General features: G+C 38.6%; 1 protein-coding gene across 4 annotated transcripts in view; it reads left to right on the forward strand.

Annotated features, from left to right (window-relative positions):
• The window catches only part of CCDC171 (coiled-coil domain containing 171), a 186,611-nt gene that overhangs the window by 123,475 nt on the left and 37,159 nt on the right, over window positions 1-25,977 (forward strand). For 3 of the 4 annotated variants that reach the window (XR_006170278.1, XM_042826746.1, XM_042826748.1), the window contains exon 24: window positions 16,897-17,046. Coding sequence is in view for 3 of the 4 variants with exons in the window: in XM_042826746.1 (XP_042682680.1) it covers window positions 16,897-17,028 (132 nt within the window). In the remaining variant the exon portion in view is untranslated. Of the gene's footprint in view, window positions 1-16,896; window positions 17,047-17,256; window positions 17,348-25,977 lie in introns of those variants that run through there. The other variant, XM_042826747.1, reaches the window with a different exon arrangement.

Raw genomic sequence — 25,977 nt, forward strand, 5'->3', positions numbered from 1 at the left:
ACTTTGTACTTGCTCCTTGAGTTGAAATCCTCATAAATAAGTGCTTTAAACTCATTAGAGTGGGATTACATCTCCTGCAACTCTTACCTTTTGGAAACTTCAGTTTACCAAAAATAAAAGTTGATGTAAGGCTTAATACACAGTAATTAACATCCAAATAAAATTGGAATGACCAGACTGAAGAGTTGTAACATGAAAAACTCCAGTATCTTGTTGAAAGTGCTCAATTGGTGTCTGAAGCCATGTCTTCAGGTAGTTTGCAACACGATGATAGGTATAGAAGCCATTTTACCATAATTAATTTTAACTATAACTGCTTTGAAGATAATATTCCTTGTGAGCATGTACAATTGACTGCATAGTTACGTGTTTTGGATGTACTGACAGAAAGTACTCTTTATTAGAGTATATGTAAACTTACTTGGATTATTAAGGTGGTAGTGGTGATGGTCTCAGACTGTAATAACCCTCCATTGTGTTCTGTGGTACTCAAATGAAACGCATGCTCCATGGGATCCATACTGCATTACAAGAGAAATTGCTTCTGGCATGAGTATAGAGCTTCTGGCATGAAGGTAAACCACCTTGCAGAGTAGTTTCTTGTTAGCATAATATAACTGTAGGTGCCCAAAATCTCCCTTGAGTTGCTGAAGGATGAAGAATGAGGGCAGGCGTGCAGAACTGTTAAATCCTGGAATGGCTTGGGTTGGAAGGGACCTCAAAGATCATACATTTCTAATCCCCTGACGTGAACAGGATTGGCACCACTAGATCAGGTTGCCTAGGGCTTCATCCAACCAGGCTTTGAACAACTCCAGGGGTGGAGAACCTGTTCAAGCACCTTCTCAGAGAAAATTTTTCCCCAATCTAGTCTGAATCTCCCTTCTCTTCCTTTAAAACCATTCTTATCCTGTCACTATCAGACCATGTGAACAGTTGATTTCCCTCCAGCTCCCTGTAAGTAGTGGAAGGCTGAAGTGAGGTGTTCCTGGAACCTTGTCTTCTCCACACTGAAAATCCCAGCTCCGTCAGCCTTTCTTCTTAGGAGAGGTGCTCCAATCTTCTGATCATTCTTGTGGCCCTCCTCAGGACCTAATCCAAAAGTTCCACATTTTTCTTGTGCTTGGTGTCCCAGACCTGGATGCAGTACTTTAGATGGAGCTTCGTGAGGGCAGAGGAAAGAGGAACAGAATCTCACTTTCCATCTCTCTTTTGATGCAGCTCAGGATACAAGTGCAGGCTGCTGGCTCATGTTTCTTCCATCTAGCAGAATTCTTAAGTCCTTCTCAGCCTACTTTCAAGGAGTTCTTCTCCCAGTCTGTTTGTATTTCTAGGTTTGCCCCAGCCCCAGTGCAACTGCTTGCTCTTGGCTTTGTTGATTCTCATTAGGGTCAAACATTTCAACCTTTTCAAGTCCTCTTTGAATGACATCTCTTCCTTGAGCTAAATCTACTACACTGTTCAGATTTGTGTCACCTGCAAGCTTGCAGTGGGTGCACTCAATACCAGCATCTGTGTCTTTATTAAAGGTATTAATTAGTACCTCACCCAAGATGGAGCCCTTGGGGAAACTAGCTGTCACTGGCCTCCACCTAGCCACAGAGCCATTGACCACAGTGCTCTGGCTGTGGCCTTACAACCAATTCTTTATCTACCAAACGGACTGCCTTCAAATTCATATCTCTCATCTAAGGATGTGATGTGGATCTTTGCCAAAGGCTTTGCACAAATCTAGGAACATGGCATCAGTTATTCTTCCTTTTCTCTTATAGAGGGAGGAAGTTTATTTCCTCAGCCCTAACCTAGAGATTCAGGGATGTGAGAGGCATGAGGGGGAAACTTGACTGCCAGTGAAAACTGAGGCAAAGAACTTGCTGAATACCTCAGACCTCCCTATGTCGGCTGAAGCCAGTTCTCCTCATTGATCAAATGAGCTACACTCTCCTTGGCCTTTTTCATCGGACCGGTGTACCTGTAGAATCTTTCCTCATCCCCTCCCTGCACATCCAGACAGCATCCCTGCATCATTGCTAAGCTGCATGCCTCCTGCTTCCTCTGCTTGTACATTTTCTTGCTTTCCTTCCTTCAGTTTGCCCAGCAGATACTTGTTCAGCTATGACAGTTTCTTCCCTCTTCCCTCTGCATGTTTTCTTATACTGAGGGATGGAGAGTTCTTATCCTGACAGGTATCCTTAAAGGACTCTCTCTATTCCTATTTCCCTAAGGACAATTTCTCAACAATTTCTTAAACAGCCAGAATTTCACTCTTCTGAAGTTCACTGTCCTGACTTCAGTTTTTGTCAGGCCCATCTTCCTGAAGATCACAAACTTTACCAAGGTGTGGTCACTACAGCCCAGACTACGTCCTATCTCAACCTCTTAAATGAGCCCCACTGTGCTGGTGAGCAGTAGGGTCAGTAACTCTTCTCATCCGGTTGGTATGTCTAATATCTGGACCGGAAAGTTATCCTCAGAGCAATCCAGGAGTCCCCAGGATTGCTTGTGGTCTACCGTATTATCTTCCTAGCAGACATTTGAGTGGTTGAAATTCCCCATCAAGATGAGACCCTGCAAGCGAGATGCTTCTGACAGTTGAAGCAAGAAGGCCTTGTCAGCAGTCCTCCCTCTTGATCAAGTGGCCTGTAATAGACCTCAACCAACAGATATCCTTTATTGGAAAATTCCCTTTGGGAATGGCTGGTTCTGGTAATGTTCTTACTAAATGAAGCAGACTTTCAGGAAGCAAGTTTTCAGGACTTGAATGCCCGTATTTGTCACTGTTTATATCACTGTGTTTGTTGTTAAAGCGTAACATTTACATATGTTAGCCCTATGCAATTTAAAACATAAATAGGTGAGGCTTCTTCAAAGTACTAATGATGCTGAAAATCTGGCTTTTATTTTTCACACCACTTCTCCTTTTTGCTGCTAATCTGTGTTCCCAGTTTCCTCCTTTCTCCATAGCGTTTCTTTTTGCATTCTTTCACTCCCTGCCCTCAGTGTGCATTCAATCCCACTCTCCCTTCAGGTTTTACTCTCCTTATCACTAGCCTATTTCCCTCACTTTCTCATCAAATTTTCATTTTTTTATTTCTCACCTTGCCTTTCTTCATTCTAAGAAATGAGTAGAGACTATATGAAGAATCCTTGTTGTAGTAGGTGATAATGATTGCATCCTGTTAAATCTTTGGCAGTTAGTGAGAGCAAATATCGAAGTCAGTACCTGTAATCACCAATTAATTAAATACTGAAAGCTGCCTCTTTATGCCTATGAAACTTTTGCCTAGCCTTTTTTGTAAAACTAGTTTTATGAAATCTTATTCAGTCAAGATCTGCTGCTGATTATCTTCAATTCCAAAGTTAGTATATAATCATTTAACCTTTCAGTAACCTTTCTTAATGGAGAAATTTCTTTCTTGACCCTTTGAAGCAATTAGGCTTTGTCCACTTCTAATTTTTCATACATTTGTATCTGTGGCACGTGGGTAATCTCTTAAAAATCATCTGTACTGATATTTAAGAAAGTTCACTCAGTAGATGTGGTGAGGTCAAGATGTGTCCAAAGTTGCCTCTGTGAATGAAAGCAGGCTCTAAATGTTGGAACTACAAAAATGAAACAGCATGCAGTAACAGAAAATAACAAATATAGTTACCACAGCACTTTCTTTGTTAGTCAGTTTTTCTCATAAATTTGTGTAATTATCTATGCACAGTATCTTCAGAAAAGGAGTGATTTTATCAGATAGCCACTGCATAGCCTGGATGTCACTACATTGTTTGATATTGTCTGCAGTGTATGCTGTTGTAACACAGATAAGCCCGTTAGGGAACACAGCTGTTAAACTGCTGCTGATCATGTGGGTTGCAAAAAGGAATCATGAAGTGAATGCTATCAGAGATTTGGAATTATCTGGGCCCTTATTTTTTTGTGTGTGCTTGTTTTAATTCAAAAAACTAGCAAGTGCTAAGTGAGTGAGCCTATGTAATAGGATTTAATAAAGCAATAGATTTTATGACACAAATATCTTAGTTGCAGGAACAGAATCAAAACATTTTATATTAATTACATTTAAACAAAAGAAAAGTCTTCAAGGGCTGAATATCTGCCTAGTCTTTTTCAATTACCTGCTTGTTATTCAATCTTTATAGAGCATCTCTGTAGTCATTTGTTTGTTATTCTTACTGATAGCTTACAGAACAAAATTTTTATGAAACAGTGCTCTATATTAGCATTTTGCGTTGGAACTAAGGGAGACTTTTCTGCCTTGGTACTGCATTTCCTCGGCCTTGTAGTTAAAGACCTGGAAAAGGAAGGGTTATCTATAACCTGAGTGAGTTTATTATGGCTTAGTGATTTGCTGATTGATTTCATTTGCTGTCAGTTAAGGCTCTCTTAATGTCAGTTTTCTTTGCATAATGCCTTGAAATAAAGACTGATGAAGTTTTTCGGATTGATGCCGCTTACATAAACTGACCCTGATTTGCCCTTCTGCATGACAATATAAGTGACAGCAGTTAGAGGAAAATACAGCAATGAATATGCAACTTAAGGATTGGTAAAACACAGTAAACCTTTCAGAATATAAACCAGGCATTAAAAAATGGCTGTTCTGATGGTTTCACAGTTGTCCATTATTTAAGAAATAGGTTAGGGTAACATCCTGAGTGGTATACCACTGGAGTGAAACTCAGAGGATGAGTTTTGAAAAGATTAGAAATTAAATTTTCCCCTCAAATGTGACCAAATTGCCACAGATTTGTTGTCTATATATGAAGTACCTGTGTGTGTATGTGCACACGTGTGTGTGTTGGTAAATGGTAGCTTATAAATTCATGTAACTTTTTAGCTAAGAGTTTTCTCTTTTACACGGTAATCTTTCAGAAATTATAATGAAGTGCTCAGAAACTGTTATCTTGATTTTCCAGTTACTAAATTCTTTGCTGGTCTAGTGATACGTACTGTTAGAATCCTAACATCACAAGTTCCAACACTTTCATTAGACTGTGAAAAACAAAAAAATTTTAGAACTGATCATTTCTATTTCTCTGTGTATTCCAGGTTAAACATGCTTTAAAAAGACTTGCTCAGTGCAGTATCCAATTTTATTGTCATCTTCTTTGACTTTTCCTTTTTTATGGATTCTTCCTGTTAGATGCAAAACAGTGTTAGGGTAGAAAGTACTAAACTAGTGGAAAAAGGAGCGTGGAACTGTTTTGCAAATCTGAATGATAAGGATACACAGTCTGCAGGTTGGCATGCTTACCTGCATGGGATTGAATATCTTCTGGCTTCTGAAAAAATAATGTAATTGGAAAGACCATTTTTAATTTATTATCCTGGAACCTTGATAGAACTCATATTCAGATTCCTTTGAATGGATTCCATATCATAATCTAATTTGTCAAAATTACAGTTTCCATCTGTAAAGCCAATTCTCAATGCCCACTTAATGCTTGAAGATTATAATTTAGTTCTGACTTCTTTCTGTCCAGAGGCAGATTGTGTGATCTGCTCCAGGCACCCATTTGTACATTCCCCCCTTCCTGATCATAACATGGTTGACAAATACTAAAGGGAGGGATAAGAGGGCAAGACATCATGCCCTCTTTACTTCCTGTAGTGCCAGAGTTTCTCCATCTAGCTTCCCATTCTGAAAGGAATCCCTTTTAAAAATTATTTTAATGTTGGGAAAGATTACAAGTTGAAGCTTATGTTCTGAAATTTTTACAACTGCTTGCAGTCACTACAAGACTGGATTTTGAGCAGTGAGTCTCCTACATGTCAAAATGTGATGTTTGTCTGTACCTTGGCAAAGGTCACTACTCTAGATGCTTGATTTGTTCTGCATTTATTCCGTGTGAGACTTGCTGCAGAATTTACTCCTTTGGGAAATAGACTGTGGGACTGAGTAAACATTTAGTGCCTGGAGGGCATGTAGACTGGCAGTAAATCTGGTTGTCCCAGCTTATAAACAGGTTAAAGAGGGGAAAGTTAACAAAGAAAAGAGTACAAGAAGCGGGACTAAAATGTCTTCAAAATCTCTCCCAGTCTCCAACATCTTAGTTCAAGTACCTCTTGAAACAAAGGTCATACTTTTCTATTCAGTGGCCTTCAATGTTTCTTTCTTGTATTTATTGTTTCATTGCCTTTTGAATCCATGTGAAGTTAACTATTCACATTACTTGTAGAAAGAACTTCCGAAGCTTAACTACATACTTTCTGAAAAATTATTTTCAGTGTTTGTTTTGAAAATTGTTTCTGTTATTTCATTTAATGTTCTCTCATTTTTGTATTAAAAGAAAGTGCATAATTATTCCTCGTTCACCTCCTTTATGCTACTTGTGCTTTGACATCATCTGTCATATCTCCCACTACACTTTCTGACATTTCTTTTCAGGTTAGTTTCACAGTTCTCAGATTACAAGAAGAACATGAGCAGCCGTCTATAGTTTCTAGATTTAGTAAACGGTGGAAGGGATTTTTTCTACACTACCATTATCGATAGAAACAGTCACTCATAAATGGTCTGTATTGGTCCAGCACTGAAAAATGAACAGGTAAGTAGTCTGCTTCTTGAAATAGTTGATGTCAGAGGTACTTCAGAAAATGCTTTCCTCTAGGGTGTTTACAAGTTAGTATAACCTGAAATACGTGCATTACCTGGAAGACCTGGTTTGTCATCATTCAGGGTTGCCACAGAAACACACAATGTTGAGGTTCCTGCAGCTATTAGCAAATCTGGTGAAAAAAACAGACAAGAAAGGATTTTCTCCCATCTATTTATGGTTTTCTCTAGGATATTTTACTTTGAATCCTGTTGCTAAATAATACTTCATTGTCTCTTGGCCAATTTGTCTCAGAAGTACCTGTCTGACATAGTTCTGTCCTTTCAGTGTTTCTACAATCATCCAATAATTCAAATAGTCACCAAGTCTTCTCCTCTTAGGCTTCTGAGGAATTGGATCCAATTGTTGATTGTTGGCCAGATAGGGGAATGGACCTTAATTACTTGACTGTCAGTCTAATTATTTAAATTATTGTCTGCAATCTGATGATGTTTTTCCATTTAATACAAAAGCACTTTGTGAATTTGATGAAGACAGTAAAAGATCAATGTAAAGTAAAGTGAAAGATTATTTAAAAAAGCAAGATATTCAGATATTAAGTCTTTGAGTTGCTGATCTGAATGCATTCAAATTCTAAATGCAGACAAGTTCTGCCAATGAAAGTTATTCTCTGCTCTTTGTCTTTCAAGCTGTTCCAAGTAAGTAACTTTTTCACTTAGCTTGTTGACTTTTTTCACAGAAGTGGCTTTAAACCCACGCTCTGATGTAGTGCTGTCTTACTCATCCACTAGCTTTCAGTAATCCATCCCTTACCCTCAGTAAGTTTGCAGATGACATCAAGTTGGGAGGTAGTATCTGCCTGATCTGCCTGAGGGTAGGGAGGCTCTACAGAGGGACCTTGACCCAGCTGGATCGCTGGGCTGAGGTGAATAGGATGAGGTTTAACAAGGCCAAATACCGGTCCTGCACTTTGGCCACAAGAGCCCCATGCAGCCCAACAGGCTTGGGGATGAGTGGCTGGATGACTGTGAAGAGGAAAGGGACCTGGGGGTGTTGGTTGATGCTTGGCTGAACATGAGCTGACAGTGTGCCCAGGTGGCCAAGAGTGCCAATGGCATCCTGGCCTGCATTAGAAATTGTGTGGCCAGCAGGAGCAGGGAGGTGATCATCCCTCATCAGCACTGGTGAGGCCGCACCTCAAGTACTGTGTTCAGTTTTGGGCTCCTCACTACAAGAACGACATTGAGGCCCTGGAACATGTCCAGAGAAGGGCAACGAAACTGGTGAGGGGTCTGGAGCACAAGTATTATGAGGAGCGGCTGAGGGAGCTGGGATTGTTCAGTCTGGAGAAGAGGAGGCTCAGGGGAGACCTCATTGCACTCTACGACTTCCTGAAGGGAGGCTGTGGTAAGGAGGGGTTTGGCCTCTTCTTCCAGGCAGCAAACAGGACCCAAGGAAGTGGCCACAAGTTGTGCCAGAGGAGGTTTAGGTTGGACATGAGGAAAAGCTTTTTCTCTCAGTGAGTGGTCAGGCTCTGGAATGGCTGCCCAGGGAAGTGGTGGAATCGCTGTCCCTGGCAGTGTTCAAGAGGCGTCTGGATGAGGAGCTACGAGGTATGGTTTAGTGCTTGTGGTAGCAGTGGTGATGGGAGGACGGTTGGACTAGGTGATCTTACAGGTTGTTTCCAACCTTGTGATTCTATGATCTTCTATATGACTAATATCGACAAATTAGACAAACTATCTCCCATTTAGTTGTTCAAAGGCTTGTTTTTGCTCAAGGCCCATTGGAAATTGTTCTTCTGAGTCATTTGATAGTGAGGGCTTACAATCAGGCTTTAATTTGTTATATTTATTCTCCAAAACCCACAACAAGCTTATGTTTCCTTTTTGTAATTAATGGAGACATAGCTCTTATTTTGTTGATCACATTCATTAGAAACTGAGAACATCCATCTAGCATTTTATCCCTAAAAACTTGATCTCCTGTGCAGGTCCCTTGACCTCACTTTGTTTTAAGGCAAAACCAACTTTGAAAAGGATTTGGGCTGTTCTTTTTCCCTTTCTCAAAAACTGCTTACGCTGTGTTGCTCCACATAATTGTGTAGTGTACTGCAGGTATTCAGGAACTTCCCTTCTTTCAATGCAGTCTGGATCATCCCGTGGTAGATGGTAGGGCTGTGTTTCCGCTCCTGGAGCATTCAATTCCAGATGGTGTGTCTTAATTTAGACCACAGTCATCCACTGCTAGTCTCTACTCTCCATTGGACTTTCACACTGGTTGTATGGAAGTATTAAGGGGTGAACAGGTTTTTCTGATTATTCCTTAGCTCTTCAGATGATGAATAAGTTTATGAATTGGGATCAAGGAATCTCCGCTGGTGCAATATTGCCACTGGTGCACCATTGTGATAGCAGTCAATACCTGCTGTTCTGTAACCCTCAGCAAATTCACAACAGGAGGGTTCTGCGGAAGACATAACAGTTCTCATGTCTACTCAATGTGCCAGAAGGGAACTTTGTCACTCCTAACAACTCCTAACTACAGCATGGTTTATCTTTTTGCATTAAAAATACAAGGTGGACATATTTTTACGTAAGATATTTTATGTAATTCAATTTAAAAATGTTTTAATCTAAAATTAGGAATTGGACTTGTTGATGCTTATAAGTCCCTTCCATTTCTGGATGTTCTGGAACTGACGAACTACTTCCTGTTTCCAGAAAGGAAGTTATAGTCAAAATATTTAAAGAAATCTCTATACTTAACCTAGATTTTGTGAGATGGTAATTTTCATCTGCTGGGGTCAGTGACAGACCTCTGTAGTGGTTAGCACCAAATTGTTGTTAAAACTGATTCTTGAATGAGTATTTTAAAAGATTTATAAAAGTCTGAGTAGCATCTGTTTGCCTGTAGAGAGAGCATTTGCCTCCATAAAAGAAATAGAAATTTGTCTTCAAAAATTAATGGAGCACTCTTTAAAAAGAATGAAAGAACTGTATTTTAATTTTCAGTAAATTAACTGTTACTAGTATGTTCACAAATAGTCTTAGCGTTAATTAATTTGTCTAGATAGCTTGTGCACAGCATTTCAGAAATTTCCAGATCTAGCATTTGCCTTCCCTCTGAAGTTCTTCTGTTTCAGATTTTCATGTTTAATAACTTCATAGATTAATGCATGCTTCTCTCCATACATTAACTTATTCTCATTATTAAATTTGCATATGCATACAAATACAACTAATACGTTAGATTTCAGAAAGTTATGACTTTCTATTTAGGTTATATTTTTTTATAAAAACGTCACTGTTTTGCTTTATAGCATATCCTATCTATAGAGAGTAGTGTTGTAAGTGTGAGAAAGGTTTATCCTTATTGCTTCTGGTTCCATAGTCTTGGTTGTAGAAGCAGAATTTTTTTACTCCAGCTTTTTAACATTTTTTCTGGTTCCAAGATATCATTACAGTAGACCAAAACCAACACGATCCAGTTACAACTTCTACTTCCACTTGACATTTCACATGGATTTTGATGAAGTTTTAATCTCACGTCACCTCAAGACTGAATGCTTGATGGGACACTGCAGGTTTTTGAATAAAACTGCATCCTGACATTTCTATTACAACTACTGCTGGTTAGTTCCTCTTATTAGTGGCAATATGTTGTGCTCACTCTAGGGAGATTTTCATGCTTTCATATGAGGCACTTTCCACAGAGTCTCATTTTCAGTCACTAGTTGTCCCTCTTTCTTTCATCCCTGCCTAGCATGTATACTGCAAGAGAAACTTGAAGGAAATGTATTGCCCGACAGTACACTTTTCAGCTGCCATTTCTTTCTTGCCAAAGCTATTGTCTTGAAGTTATTTTTCCTCTGCATAGTAAAATATTCTTTTTGTATTAGCACCGTGAAAGAAGACGAGAAGGAGTACACTGTATTGGTAGGATTTCCCTTACCCTTAGCTCCAGCTTAAACTGTGTTTTCTTTGGGGCAGCAGTCGTTTTCTGTTATGTAAGTACACTTGGCTTAGTGCTATAGATGGTGAGAACAATCTTTCACAGGTAAATATTACCAGCCTTTACCTGCCTATCTTCCTGGATTTTGTGAAGTGGTGATTTGCTTGCATTGTCTGTTATTGAGTATTAAAGAGTACAGGAGGCTGCTTTGCTATAAGAATTTCAAGATCCTTTCTGTGTACTCATACCAACAGACTCATTGCCTAATGGTCTTAATCTATCACTTTCCAGATCAATGTTACTTTTGAAACTATTACACTTTGTAATAATTTCCTTGGCAGTCATTGTTATGCCCATCCAGTGTGGTTTCCAGTAGGAGCACTTTCCCTTCAGTCTCCATTTCAAAGCTCCCTTTTCAATTTTCTTGTAGGAAGTCATGTCATTACCTCTTGCAGAGAATCTAGCCTTTTATTTAGAGCTTCATTCCCCTGGGCAACCCTCCTGAGACCTTTGGGGTAAAGTAATTGTTATTGAAGCAAAGGAGACAGAGTTAGGCCCTGTGTGTGGCACTGAGTCAGCTTTGGTTGGGGGAAAAAAATAGTTGTAACAGAATTGACCTGCTTTTTGGCACATTTAAATTGTGTCTGCCACGCTTGAATGGAACACAACAAAAAGTTTAGTGTTGAAATGAGATACAAGGAGAATAGATCATTGAAGAAGTGCCAAACAGCTGCAAAAGTTTAATTTTTGCCGAATGCTGTTGCACGAGACCTTTTGGTCAGGGTAGCCAGGGCAGCCAGAATGGGATTTCAAATGCTAAAGTGTTTGGTGGAAATAAGTTTTAATCCTTTCCTCTCTAGATACAGAACTCCTAAATCTATAATAAATGGACTGAAATTTTGCCTCTGAAAACTAAAATTAATTGGAATATGTTATCTTTTGTGGGTTTTTAAAACTAATCTTATTCATGCAAATTTGAAGCAAGGTAGTAATGACAGGCATTTTGTAAGAGATCCGTTTAACATGTAGAACTCTAATCTGTGGAGCTGTTTTCACACCAGTTGCCTTTGCCCGCACTGCACTTCAGCCAAATTCTGTACCATAAATGAAATTCCCAGTCTTTTCAGATTCCCATCTAAGCACCTTGTTATACTAAACTTAATCTTTCATTCTTCTGAAGTTTATTCAACATTCCTTCTCTTGTTTTTTTCATCTTTTTGTTTATGTTGCCCTCAGGTAAATTTACAACCTGCTAACATTCTTTTTAGTTCAAGAATTTCCTGAAGGGAGAACCTAACAGGCAAATGTTAATTCTAACTTTAAAACTTTCTTTTTTTTTTTAAACAAGTTGTTTGAAATAGATGATTTTATTTTTCTGGCTGCTGTATGTGCTGTTACAAATGCAGTGCTTACATTATCAGGCTGTTAGTCTGCCTGATGCCTTTTCATTATCAGTGTTTCACACCAGGTCCCTTTTAGCTCTGTTCTTTCTATCCAGGAGATACAGTTCTAGGACAACAGTAGGCCCAATAAGATCACTAGAATCATATATTATGGATGTTAAAATAAAGAAACTGGTTCTTAATCACTAGGTGTTTTATTTGTAACTTCAAAGTGGTCTACAACTTTAACTGGATGCTTCAATATGCAGTTATTTAGAATTCATAATCCAAATAAGAATGCTTTGTTTCAAACTGTGTTCATTCTCATTGGAAGAGTACTAAGGATAAGGAAGGCAACATACACAGTGTTTTAATTTGGAATAACAATTCCATTTTTGTAATGTATGTTAAGCAGACCAAGGGTTCTCAGGAACCTTTGGAGACCATCTAGTCATACCCATCTGATCAGGCAGAGCCAGCTAGAGACAATTCCTCAAGACCTTACCCGGGGAGCTTTTGAGCATCTCCAAGGAGGGAGATTCCATAAATTCCCTGTGCAGCTGTTCTATTGCTCAGTCACCTGAAAAATGAAGTGCTTCCTGTGTTCACACACAACCTCTGTGTTCCAGTCTGTGCCCATCACTTCTTGTCCTGACACCGGGTGCCCTTGAGTCTGGCCTCGTATTCTTTGAACCTTCATTTCAGATCTTCCTGGAGCCTTCTGTCCAGGAACAGTCCCATTTCTCATCCTTTCTTAATTATATAAGAGGTACTCCTGTACCTCAGTTACCTTTGTGTCTGGACTCTCTCCAGCATGTTCATGTTTCTCTTGTACTGTGAGTTGCATACTACTCTAAGTGTGGCCTCACCTATGCTGAGTATAGGGGAAGGACTGATTCCCTCTACTTCTTGGCAATTACTTTCCCTAACACAAGTGAAGACATCATTGCCTTCGTTGCCACAAGAACACGCTGCTGCCTAATGGTTAATTTGTCCACCCATGCCATTTCTGCCTTTTCACTTTTTAGCTGTGTGGCCCCCGGTGTGTATTTGTTCATGAGATTGTTCCTCTCCACATGTGGGACTTTTCAATTTCCCTTGTAATAATTCTTGAGGTTCCTGTCAGAACGCTTCTTGCACCTGCCAAGATCCCTGTGTATGGTGACACAACCTTCTGGTATATCCACCATGGCTCCAAGCTTTCATAACACACTTACTGAGCCTCTCTGTCCTCATTGCTAATGAAGATGTTAATGAGGACTGGGCCTAGTATTGACTCTTGGGGTACATCTCTCCACATTGACTTCCGACTAAACTTTGAGCCACTGATCACCACCCTTCTGGGCTTGGTCACTCAGTCACTTTTCAGCTTTACTGCTCTCGTCTGACCCATCAGACTGATCATTTCATTTCAGTAGTAACTTTTAAATTAGTCAAGTGTGACTTCCCCTTTGTGAATTCATGCTGACTACTCCTGCTGATTTTCTTCTTTTCTTATGCCTGGAAATAGTTTCCAAGATAACATAGTCCATTACTTTTCCAGGGACTGAAATGAAAATGACCATCCTGTAGTTCGCTTGGTCCTCCTTCTTACCCTTCTTGAAGACAAGAATGATGTTTGCTTTCCTTCTGTCTTCAGGTGCTTTTCCCAATCACCATGATTGAGGAAGGATCATAGAGAGTGGCCTCACAGAGTCAGTTCCCTCAGCACCTGCGGGTGCAGTTTGCCTCTAGACTGGTGCTCCCTGTCAACATTATGAATATATTTTTATCCTGTAAATTGCAGCTAGTTGTTTGGGAAAGTCACGCTACTGTTTTCATGAAGCTGCTCATCTCCTAACTTAGTGCTGGAGCATTGTCACGGTTTTATGATTTTTGTTTCTTTGTGACAAGCACAAAGACACTTTAGACAGTGTAAACACTTCTGCCATTATAATTTGCTTGTACTATTTCAGTAATATATGATGTAGAACTTAAAAAATAGTGAAATCGTTTATAAAATGGAACATTAGTTGGAGTTAAAGGGAAAATGTCACCAAAAAAGAACAGTTCAGTGGACTACTTTTTCTTTGCAGAGTAATTCATTGCAATTACTGTTGTTAAGAGAGACAAACCTCTGTAAATTTTAACTGTAGTTAACTTGCATTCCATGTTCCATCCTTCAAATGGCTCTGTAATCACAGAATGACAGAATGGTTATAGTTGGAAGGGACCTCTGGAAGTCGCCCAGCCTAACCCTCCTGCTCAGACAGGGCCTCCTACAGTCAGTAATGTTTAAAATTCATATTCTTCAGACCCACAATTGTTATATCCTCCTTGTTTAAGACTTCCCACTACTCAACTGTCTGAAAATGTGTAAAGTGGTCTGAGTTGCATTAATATTAGTTATTATAATGTTCAGGGATCACTACATTTGGCCTTTCTGAATAGAATCAGTTTTCTGATGTATATTCGAAAACAGTTTTTATTTATAATAGAAGACAAATTTTTATTATTTCAGATGTTCTATTCCCAGTTTGCATGTCACAACATTACCAGTGCATTTGAAACAGGAAGTCCTTGCTTAAATGCAGATCCTGCAGATATATCTGAATGTCACATTTTGCAATATAAAAATTAACCAGGAGAGCTGAGGAAGTATCTTACATCTTAGTGCTCTGTATACTTAAGAATAAACAAAAATACTCCTTAGCAGGAGACCAACAGAATTCTGCAGAGCAAGATGTCCCTTCTCTGATTCTATTAACAGACGTTCTGACTGTAACAATTGACTGTTGAACAGTTTTCAGAGCTGCAGATATGTTTGTGTCTGTGAGCCAGAAATAGAAATCTAAATTAAACTGCTGGACTGCAGTAAAGATGTGTTTAATCGCTTTTTGATAGATCTCATAACATGCAGGTGATCAGGTTCTCACCCCATTCTATGTGTATCAAGCTTTCTAAACAGTTAAACTTGTACAGTGGAAAACAGATTTGTGACTCAGAATGTGACTGACATGAGTTACAGAAAATCATATGTAAATGAATGCCTTCCGATGGCATGTCTAAAAACCCAATGTATTTGCCTTTCTCCCAGTGGCATTTAAAATAAGTGTTCTGCACACTCATTATCAAGGATACCGTGCCACCCATTGGAAGACCCAAAAACATTGTTTTCCCTAACCTGACCCTGAGTGAGAGAAATCCAAGCTGACCCTGACTCTTTGCTAGGGAGCTGCAGTGTACTGTAAAGAATGCATACCCAGGGTGCATAAAAGCTGCTTTCCACATTGTTAAAGAATTGTAAATAACTGAGAAATTGCTTCCTTCTGGACTAAAAAAATCTACATGTCGTAGAAAAAAGTTTGCCATACATGAAAATAAAAGCTGGAGAATGAATATGTTTTCCCTAGATTGAAAATTTTTGGACTTGTTAAAGAAGAGAGCAAATGAAATATCTGAGTTGAGCAGCAAGGAATTTATACTGCTGTTTCAGATAACTGCATGGGCTTATTGTGCCTTTATAAATGTGGAATGAATCTGTGTAGGTTAGTGGCTTCACCAGCTTTGTGGTAGTGGAGGTGAAAGGAAGAAGGCAAGGCACCTTCTCTATGTATTCTAATTTAGTGATACTTTTAAATATCACGAGGGAAATAATCAAAGGAACTCATAAAGGTTTTGTTTTTTGTTTTTTTTTCTGTAAGACACAGCTTGTTGTGACACATTGGTATAATCCTTGCTTATGAGTCACAGGCCTACTCCACAGAGGTATTTCAACATGTGTCTGATATTTAACATATGGGCAGTTGCTATAGGAAGGCTCTCATGCAGTTTTATATGGGGTGTGAGTTGTATCCACATTCTTGCTTGGTATTGTTTGTGAAGAGCTGCAGCATTTTAGTGAAGTTGAATGTAAATGAAACAGTTTTAAAATCAGGATCTGAGCTCACAGAAGCAGATTTATAGAACTGTGTGCACCTTCTTCCAGGACTAGCACTACAGTATGTAAAATGTTTTGGATATTCTTTTCAGTGAGAAAATATATGATGGTATTAATTTACCACTGCTGTTTTCTACATTTGACAACAAAGTGATTTGACTGACTTCAGCTATGCTTTTATTCTCAAACGCAGCAGTGTGTTTGGAAATAAAGAAAGGAAAACAGTAAAAATCATAGTGAATACGTGCTTGTGGTACTAAGTTTTTTTTTTGCCTATACCACAGAATTACATTCAAAAGACCAATTTCATGTCATCTGAGAAATGTTCATACAGTAGAAACTCACTACAAGTCATTTCAGAAGGGAAAACTGTAACCTGTAAAATGTGATTAACCAGTTGTAAAGAAGTCCAATAATCTCAACAGTGTTACACTATATAGGACAGATATGAGTTTACCAGTACTGCCAAATCATTTGTACTCTCTTGTGCTGCTAACTTAATTATCAGTCTGATCAATATTACACGGCTGGGACATTCTTCCACTATATACATGAAAACAATTATATTTTCCCAGCTATATTGTAATCAGATTATTTACTTTCTGAGGTCTGTATGTTCACTCTGTTTCTTTTGTTTCCACCAAATTAATTTGCTTTTTTAACATGGATTGGGAGGATTAATAACTCATTTTGCTAGTAGGAACATTAACCTGAAACTGTAGTGATACATTGTGGAAATAAGGTGATCTAGCACTTTCACATGTTTAAATACAGTGAAAAGTAGTGTCATCTGCTTATTACTGCACTGTGCATTTGAAAATAGTTCATCCACACCTCCTTACTGCACCACCATTTGCTTTACTGTAATGCTTTTAATCTGTAAGATGATAGAAGGAAGATGAAGACCCATGTAAGATGTTTAGGTCCTGAGACTGAAATTCAGCCTGCCTTCCAGCTTTTGTTTGGTTTCTTTGTTCAAGAAAGTTTAGCTCTTATGTAGTAGATTTGGGTGTACTCTGTTTGGCATTTAAGTATAACCTGCCTGTTGCTAATTATTTATTTTACTTTTTAAAGGCCATGATTAAAAGTTTTATGGATGTCTACCAACTTGCAAGTTCCAGAATTGACATATTAGTGAAAGAAACAGCACCTCATCAGCTTCACACTGCAGCCCCAATGTCCAAGCACCAAACATTGCCTTCATGAAAGTGGGACTTACAATTGGTAAGTTTGCATTTCAACTACATTTTTGTCATTTTGATTTCCTGACCATTCATACTGCGTAGTTTCTACAGGGCGCAGTAGTTTTTCATTATAAGTATACTAGATCAATAAGACCAGTAGCAACAGAAACTTTCTGAGACTTTTCCAGAAGAGAATACAGGGATGTAAGAGTTAACACAGGAATCAGTTTTACTACTGTATCTTTTTTAGGGACCTGTTCTTTGCTGCTGTCATTGAAAAAGTGCATAGTTGAATTTTGGACCTGAAGAATTTAACTGTCAAAAGATATAGCCAGTGAACACATAAAGTTGTTGACGGTGCATAGAGGCACAATATTAATTAGGATACAAGATGTTTTTGTAGACAATTGTGATAAACTATGCATCTCAGTAAATACTGTGATCCGGTTATAAGGTTAAATAAATCATTTTTTTCTAAAATGTTGTCCACAAGAATACTTGAACTTGTTTAAGGCTATAAAGGTGCTTCTTTATTCCTGAGAACTGTGTTTAACATTCTTATTGAATGCAGGTATATTTGTGCCACGCATGCAGGAGGCTAGACATGTGAATATACAAATGGCCTAAATATGTAGCCAGATATGTCTAGAATGAGACTGTGTAAGTTGTGCCACTTCCATACACTTGATGAATTTCTTCTCCGTCTTTCTCTAGTTTTCAATACAAGATTAAGAGGAAATCTTAAATCTTGAAAGGCATTTTTGTTTTGTTTTGATTCCCTTCTTCTTCCTCCTTTCTTTCACTCCTGTGAAGCAAAGAATCGTAAAGGAATTGAGGACTGTTTGGTTTCCTTTTTGAAGAAGAGGTAGATAAGGGTAGATAACAGCAGGACAAGGGGAAATGGTTTTAAGTTGAGGGAGGGAAGATTTAGGTTGGATGTCAGAGGGAAGTTCTTCACTATGAGAGTGCTGAGGTGCTGGAACAGGCTGCCCAGAGAGGTTGTGGATGCCCCATCCCTAGAGGTGTTCAAGAGCAGATTGGATGGAGTCCTGGGCAGCCTGGTCTAATATTGGGTAAGTAATGTGGAGGTTGGCGGCCCTGCATTTGGCAGAGGAGTTGGAGATTCATGATCCTTGAGGTCCCTTCCAACCCTGGCCATTCTGTGATTCTGTGAAGATCTTTAAGAGGAGAGCACTCAAAGCAAATGACAGAAACACATGAACATATATATATCTAAAGGTTGTGGCTGTGAATTCCAAATTTTTACTGATTTCAAAACAATTCCATTTATTTATTAACGTGCTCCAGAATGGATCAGCATGATGGAAAATTAGCACAAATAGAAAGTATATTAGTCAGTGTTGAACTTCACTTGATCTCGGGATGGATCACAGTCAATTTGGATGAATGCGTTGTGTTATCTGTGGATGTGCAAACTTTCTAAGGCACTCAATGAAATTACTTCTTTTCTCCTCCAAACAGCCTTTCTCTGTATTTCTGCTAGGTTTCCATGCATCCTGCTGAGCCTGTGCCCAGTGTAATTGTGTTGCTCCTTTGCCTGTTATGATTGCTTTTCTTGTTTAGATCAAGCTGACCACTTGTATACTAAGGACTCAGAAGCCTGCCAAACTTGCTGTAGAGAGGTTTGCTTTCATTCTGATTGAGAGAGCTTTTAGAGAAGATTACACTAGTCCTGTTTGTGAAGGGCTATGCAGTGGCTTGATTTGTTATAGTGAAAACAAACAAATTGCGTCCCTAGCTCTCCAATGCCTGTGATTAAATGCAATCTTCTAGTAAGTAATTTGTGTCTGCATACAGTACAGATGTACAAATCATACTATTTGCATTGAAGTATTGAAGTACTGCCTGGCTCTTCTACACAGCCCACTGAGGAGAAGAATAGTTACTCCTTGAATAACAGTTTCAATTGTCATTTACCATAAGTACTAATTGAAAGTATTTTAAAATTTTAATGTGAAGCCCCTTTCTCCCCCTCCCCCCCCAAATCCAAATAGCTGGTTTTCCTACTTACTTTAAAAAAATGTGTTTATTGGATATTTTGTAATATACGTACTTTCTTTGGAATTAGTCCATAATATGTGCAAATATTTCATCAAGCATGACTTTCAGTACCTTCAGGAGTCATGGGTTTCCAGCATGGCTTACATTTTAAGGGATTGGTTGACAGTCAGTCCTGTTCTGATTTTGATGAAATTTTGCACTAAATTTTCCTCTGTTTAAAAAGTAGGTTTTTTTTTTTTCCTTGACTATTAGTGTCTTGTGATAGTCTTTTTTTGCAATCATAACAGTTTTGCTTCTATGTATTTCCTTTTTTTTTTTTTTTTTTTTTTTTTTTAATTTACGTTCTCTGAAATGCAGCTGCCATAGTCACAGTTTTGTTCTCCACAGTTTGCTGCATTTGGGTTATTTGCTGACTGGGGTTGTCAAATGAGGAACAGAGAAGCCAGCAGTGAGCCTCTAGTATGAAATGAGATGGAGAATTTCACTGAGCACTGAACTTCATGCTGGACTGGCACTGCCATTTGGTCCATGAAATAGTGAAGAAACACTATCATAGTTAAAAACTTCTCAGTGGTCTTCCCATCACGTGTCTCTGACCTTATGCCCTCTTATGACTTGCCTTAGGAAAGCCTGATGTGCTTACAAGGGGGTCTTTAGTGGAAGTATTTCAACAGTAGAAGCTGTACCCAAGAGAAGAGAAGATACCAGCTGAAAGTGTTTCCATACTTGTTTTTTTACTTTTTGTTGTTGTTATGCAGCAACAGCAAGTAATGTAACCATCACAGATTGGATTGTGCTTCAGGGTTTCCTTTTAAATGAACACCCACCAATATTTTAACAGTACTGGACTCTACTACTTTGATCCATTTTATGTCTTCAAATATATTAATTTATTACCATGCTTGCACTTTCATTCAGAGTTGTAGGAGCAAGTAGGCTTTGAACTGAGAGCTTGTAAATGCTGTACTGTGAAATACTGCAGTCATAAGCAATTACTTTGTGGGTGCTGTGGGGTAAGATGTGGCATGAAGTTAGTCACAAGGTAAGCATGTGAGTCCCTGCCTAAGGGAGTTTGTGGCCACAAGTACAGTGTTGTGGGGAGTGGATGCAGTGATGCTGTATTCTTCAGTGTGCTCTGACACATCTGAGTTACTAACTGAATTCAGTTTCAGTTCATTATGGTAGTGCTCCGGAAGGTGTTTTCATAGCTGTTAGACTTGAGATTTTGTGACTGGTGTCAGTAGTACTTTCAAGAACATCAAGTATTTTGGTACCAGTTTTGACAAATAAAAGAAACCCCCCTACCCCATTCTAAGTAGCCAGGTGTTTGTCTGACCTGGAGACTACTGCATCTCTGTGGCCTTAAGCATGCATGCAGCTGATCTCATTATACTCCCTCTTTTTTTTTTTTTTTTTTTTTAAGCTTTTTTTTGCTTTCACATTAGAATCAAAAGAAGGTAGAAGACAAAGGGGAAAAGAGAGTAACTTTATTAAGCAAATGAGGAGGGAAAAGCTTTCTTAGTTGTTCTGGTTAAATAAAAATTTGGGGAGACAGCAGGATGTCTTTAACTGTAAAAGGTGAGGAGGTTTCAGATGGGTGAGAGAGGTTCATTGAAAGACTCCAAGAGGAGCAGAGTTCTCATGAAACGAGCCATGAAACAACTGTTGTCTTTGGATGCTTCTCCTAACTGGAGCTGAAAATCAAATCACTCATTGCTTTATGTGGCTTTTCATCATCCTTGCTTTTTAACCCCTAAAGTCATGGCTACATCTGTCTTCTGTTTAAAAATTTCTAGTGGTATCTCACACAGTAGTGGAAATGCAAAGACCACAAATGTTGATAAAGTGAGAGAAGTAAATAAAGTGATCCTATGTGTGAGAAATACATATGCCTTCATATTTTGTATTGAAGAGCAGCATTAAGCAGAAAGTATACTTCCCACTCAGAGCAGTCAGCTCTCAGTTCTCATTTTCTACTTGCACCTGATTCATGGTGGGGAGAGACACAGCGAATGCTGTGAACTCAGACTTAGCAGCTAATGACACCACTGACAGTCTCTTTCTACTTAACTGGACTGTTCAGGGCAGTGTGTATCTTTCCCCCACATTTTTTGTTTCCATGTCATTGCTTTAATCATCGTTTGAAGGGTGGAAGTTGCATCTAAGCAGGATGCAGGTCTTACACATAGAATGATGAGAAGGGAACCAAGGAAGAAGATAAAGGCTATTTGACTTTTCACTTGCTGCTCAGGAGAAAGGCTCACAATCCATCAGTGTGATGTTATGTGACAGAGAACGTGCTTCATGGGTTGAAGCCATATCTCTTGTGTTAGAACATGGAATGACTGATGCAGCTGGGGGAGTTCTTGCCAGATGTTGCATGAGACAGATGGGTCCTTGATGAAAATCCTACTTGGCTTTTCCACTACTTCATGCTAGCCTGGTGCACAGCTGAACCAAAAAGATTTTATTTAAGGTTTGGAATTGAACTGGTTTTGTGAAAGACTGGAGAAACTTATTTTTAATTTGCCATGCAAAAAAAAAAAAAAAAAAAGAATACAGCAAACGTAATATTTTCATTGTTACCTTTATCTTGCAGCATTTTCTTAGGAATAGTCCAGGACAGAACTCAGTAAGATGTAAACCTCAAATAATTGTTTGAACATTGGTCTGTATTGTTAATTAGTGGTGCATGGATTATTTACTGCGTAGTGTATGAATGTTCTTCAAGTGTTACTAAGTAAAGGAACATGTAACAGCCCCAAAGGAGAATTTCCCAACTATTGAGACAATAAGAGAGATGAAAGAGTGGAAACACCAGTATGAGCAAAAAATTAAAATGATTCCATTTTCTAAGCTCGAAGTCTTTATTAGGATGACCCTGGAAAGCAGGAATATCTACCAGGGAGCAATTTTTTACAGAAGTATTTACATTTCTTACCTGACTGTAAGCAACTGGCCTTCAGCTGACAACTTTACTGCACAGTCAAGGAATGCAGGTATCCTGGTATAAATGCTCACCTTGTTATGTGGTATTGCTTACATAAGTAGCAGTTGTAACCAAGCTGTATAAATCATGTAGTTTAAACTATTTACTTATTATGTAGTACCAATAAAAATATAATAATATGAAACCAACATTATAAATCACATTTTGTGACTTGAGGCAAGGTGTTCAAAAACAGTTACAGTAATCCAAAAACACACTTGCTGTTTGGTAAAGAATACTTCCTTTTCTTTGGAAAAAAATTTTGATACTCAATATTCTAGGTATGTGAACTTTTAACTTGTCAGACTATTGTAACATATTTGAAAATTATAGTAATTTGATTAAAATGTTGCCTATAAGGCAAGAGGTTCAGTTAATAGAATCCATATGTAATTAAAATGCAGAACTAAATGTAATCAGACCCCAGTGACTGGTGCCTTCATATTGATAGTTTTACAATGGCCTCTGGGGTTGAAAGTTTATGTTAAAGTTACTAATGTAGCTGTGTTCCAGAAAATGAGCAAGACATTCTAGCCATTTCAAGTATGACAACATGCTGAAGCAATGGTCGCGCAGTACAAAAGGTTGATAGTCTGAATATTAGGGGTATCTTCTGCTGGCAGGTGGCAGAAGGACGAGTCTGCTTGAATGTAGTAGTCAGAGAATTGTATTCAGCATCAATGCTGTTGTGTAAACATCCCTAAATGAAGGATCTTGCTGTGAGCGTGTACAGGTGTCCTTTCCGTCAGTAATTTAGTTACTTCATTTGTGTGAATTCACCTTTGAATCATGTGAAAGCTATAGACACAACACTATGTACCAGCCCACAAAAGAAGTTTAAAAAAATTTCCTGAACTTAAAAAAAAATAATATTTTCTCTGGACAGTTTTAAGAGTCGACATCCTGTGTTAGAGTTCTCTAATCATCACCAGCACAATTTACAATCAGAACACACAGAGAGCCAGTTCAGACCAGCTCATCTGTTGACTTTGGCAGAAGCCCTTAATCTCACTGCGTGCAGCTGCCACTTGAGAGCTGGGGACTCGGCAGAGAGCCGAAGGAGGGTGGGATATGGGGTTGGTCAAGGCATGAACACATAGGCCTGCTTCATTTCAACAGTCGTACACTGCTTTTTTATAGTCTTTTCATTTTACAGCCTTTTTTTTTTTTTTTTTTTTTTTTTTTTTTAAACCTGAAATTAAATGAGGACCTCTCATGAGCCACTGCGCTCCAGGCATAAGAAATTGTAATGTCTGGCTTCCAGAAACTGTCCCGTCAAAATGTGCTTCTGATTAGGTGGCTTAATTACAGCTGTGAAAACAATGTTGATTTAGGCCTCAAGATTCCAGTGCATGTCAGCCGTTATTAGCTAGCCTTGGACTGAAGCCACCATTTTAAAACTCTGTACCACTAAAGTCACACACTGCCTGACAACTTTTTATTTAGGCAGAAATGTTGCCAGAAGCAACACATTTTATGCAAAATATTTTTCATTGCGCAAATTTCAAATGTGACACCGTTGATGGACATAAAATGGGTAGTTACGGCTGGACTCCACCGAGTCCAAATCCTAACTTTCGCAAAAACGAAGAAGAAGAAGAAAACCCGCCCTGTTTAAAATAGTTCTTATAAAGTTTGACTGACATAATGCTTAATTTTAATTCCTTTAATTCAGTTTTATTCCAAATCCAGCATGTTGGTTTAACCACCCAATTTTATTGCATCTAAATTTTCCTGACAGTTTCATTTGCTGTTGGGAAATAAAATTGCCATTTTTGCAACATGGGAAATAATGGCTAGTTTCAAAACCAATATGTTTGAAACTTCCTTTGCCTGAAGCAGGTTAAGGCACACACTCAATTTACTTTAGGGGAAAAAAACTCATTAAATAGTTTTTAATATTTTAATATAATTTAAGTAACTGCTTTCACAGTGGGAAAGCTTATTAGGCCCATGTATTTACACCTGCAGAGAGGTAAATGTTTGGGTAATTAGGTGGTTTCCAATAGTTCAGCTATTCAGTGCAGTTGCAGAATTAATGCCGTGAATACTATCGATGGACACAATGCATTTGCTGCATTTAAGCATTATGTTTCTAGTGGTAGTATTCTGCTTTCAAGTGCTCAAAGAAGGCGATTTAAGTGGTTTGTTTAGTTTTTTTTTTTTTTTTTTTTTTTTTTTTTGTGTGTGTGTGTGGTGTTCTGTCTGTTTTGAAAGCCTCTTTAATGACAAGAATTGGCTAAGGAATGTGAGTGAATGTGTGTGGGTGTTAGCTCTCGGCAGTTGCCTTTGCTTTGGAAAAGCAGGGTCTACATTCTCACTTCACAGTTGCCATGAAATTCCAAATGTCCATGCTGTGCGGCTTAATGGAAACCATGAAGCTCCTAAATGACCACAGGTTTATTCCAATGTTAAGCACAAAACAATCTTTCAGGTCATTGGCTGAGCTGCAGAAAAGGAAGGTCATGTTTTCAGGAAGCTAAGCTCCTTTCCCTTTCTCGTTCATGGTTTGCATTTCTATGGCATTAAAAATGTGTTTCTAGTAAGGTACTGGAACTACCAACTCACAAGCAAGGGTCCTCAGTTCCCAGGACTGAAAACAAGACACTTGGAAACTAGCACTGTATTCATTTCCTACCCTAAGTGTTCAGGCCAGGGGAACAATTGTACTTCCTAGAGTAACTAATTGGAAATTAGTTCAGAGAGACTAATGGTTTGGACAAGGAAACAGCTCTAAAGCATAGATTCAAGTTTGCCTTGTAGAGAAACGCTGCCCATTCATTCGCTGTCTGCACCAGATTAGCAGGATAAAGGAGCTGAATGCCTATGTTTCATTTTCTTTCATTTTCAAGGGAAAAAGATAGAAGTGAGCCAGTCTTTTATTTTATTTGCAAAATGATTTGTGGGACTTTGTGGAACTGAATGTTTCAGAAAGGCCTCAGTGGCTGTGGAGGACAATGTTGAGTCAGGAGACAGCTGTGTGATACTATTTTCCTTGTCAGATGTCTATGCAGCAGTCTTTCAGAATGTGTTTCATTGGTAATATGCAGTGCTTTTTATCTGCCAGCTGCATGTTTGCTTCATGTTTGCTACATGCCTTTGTTTCATTTGCCTTCCTCCCACATTTCCCAAAGTGAAATTTTCAGAACATCAAAATAAGAGAAACTTTTAAATGTGGTTGCATGTACTGCTAATGCTATAGTAGAAATAAAAGTATCGGGAGTGCTAGACAGGCTGTTATTTTGAGAACTTGATATTATAGACCAGGACATTTAACCCTGAGAAAAAGTTTTTACAAAAGAACAGAGCCAAGGACACAATTTTACTGGCTTTATAGAAGAAAAGGAATTTTCTCTACAAAAGCAGACAAATTCACTTCTTTCCAGACTCGAGAACTTTTACTCAGGCCAGAAGGTGCTTCCTCCTCCCGTTTGAAGAAGTTATTTCAAGAAAGGGAGCTGGGAAGCTTCTATTATTCTCTGTTAAACTGTGGGTTAAACATAAAGAGATTGTCTGTCTTTTCTGTGACTGTGAATTCACTGAGAAATTTTTGGACGGGATTAAAGTGTAGCTGTGCCTGAATGAGTCTAGCTCAGAAACTTAAATGTTTTGCGAATGCGTGGAATCCAGATTGTCATCTTCCTCATATCTTCATATCATTGTGAATTTAAATCACATAAAGTGTGCTGTTGTGATTAATGATTTCCTTGACTCCTTCCGACTCCTGCTTAATTTTGAGTTTTTGTGTATCTCAAGCTAATTATACAGTGCAGTGTTAAAGAAGAAAATTCCAGGCTGGTCGTCATTCATTAGCTTTGATGAATAGTTCAAGGTGTTGAGATGTTAGCTGGGAGTTGAGATTAGATCAGTTGGTATAACAGGTGGAAGGATTTTTGTTGTCTTTCATGGCTTTTCTTCTTATTTTGTAACAGTATCTGTCCACTGCGTAGGGAGAGACTC

This window comes from Centrocercus urophasianus, unplaced genomic scaffold (assembly GCF_019232065.1).
Source record: "Centrocercus urophasianus isolate 14NV4802_14NV808 unplaced genomic scaffold, USGS_Curo_1.0 seq_27, whole genome shotgun sequence".
Lineage (NCBI taxonomy): Eukaryota > Metazoa > Chordata > Aves > Galliformes > Phasianidae > Centrocercus > Centrocercus urophasianus.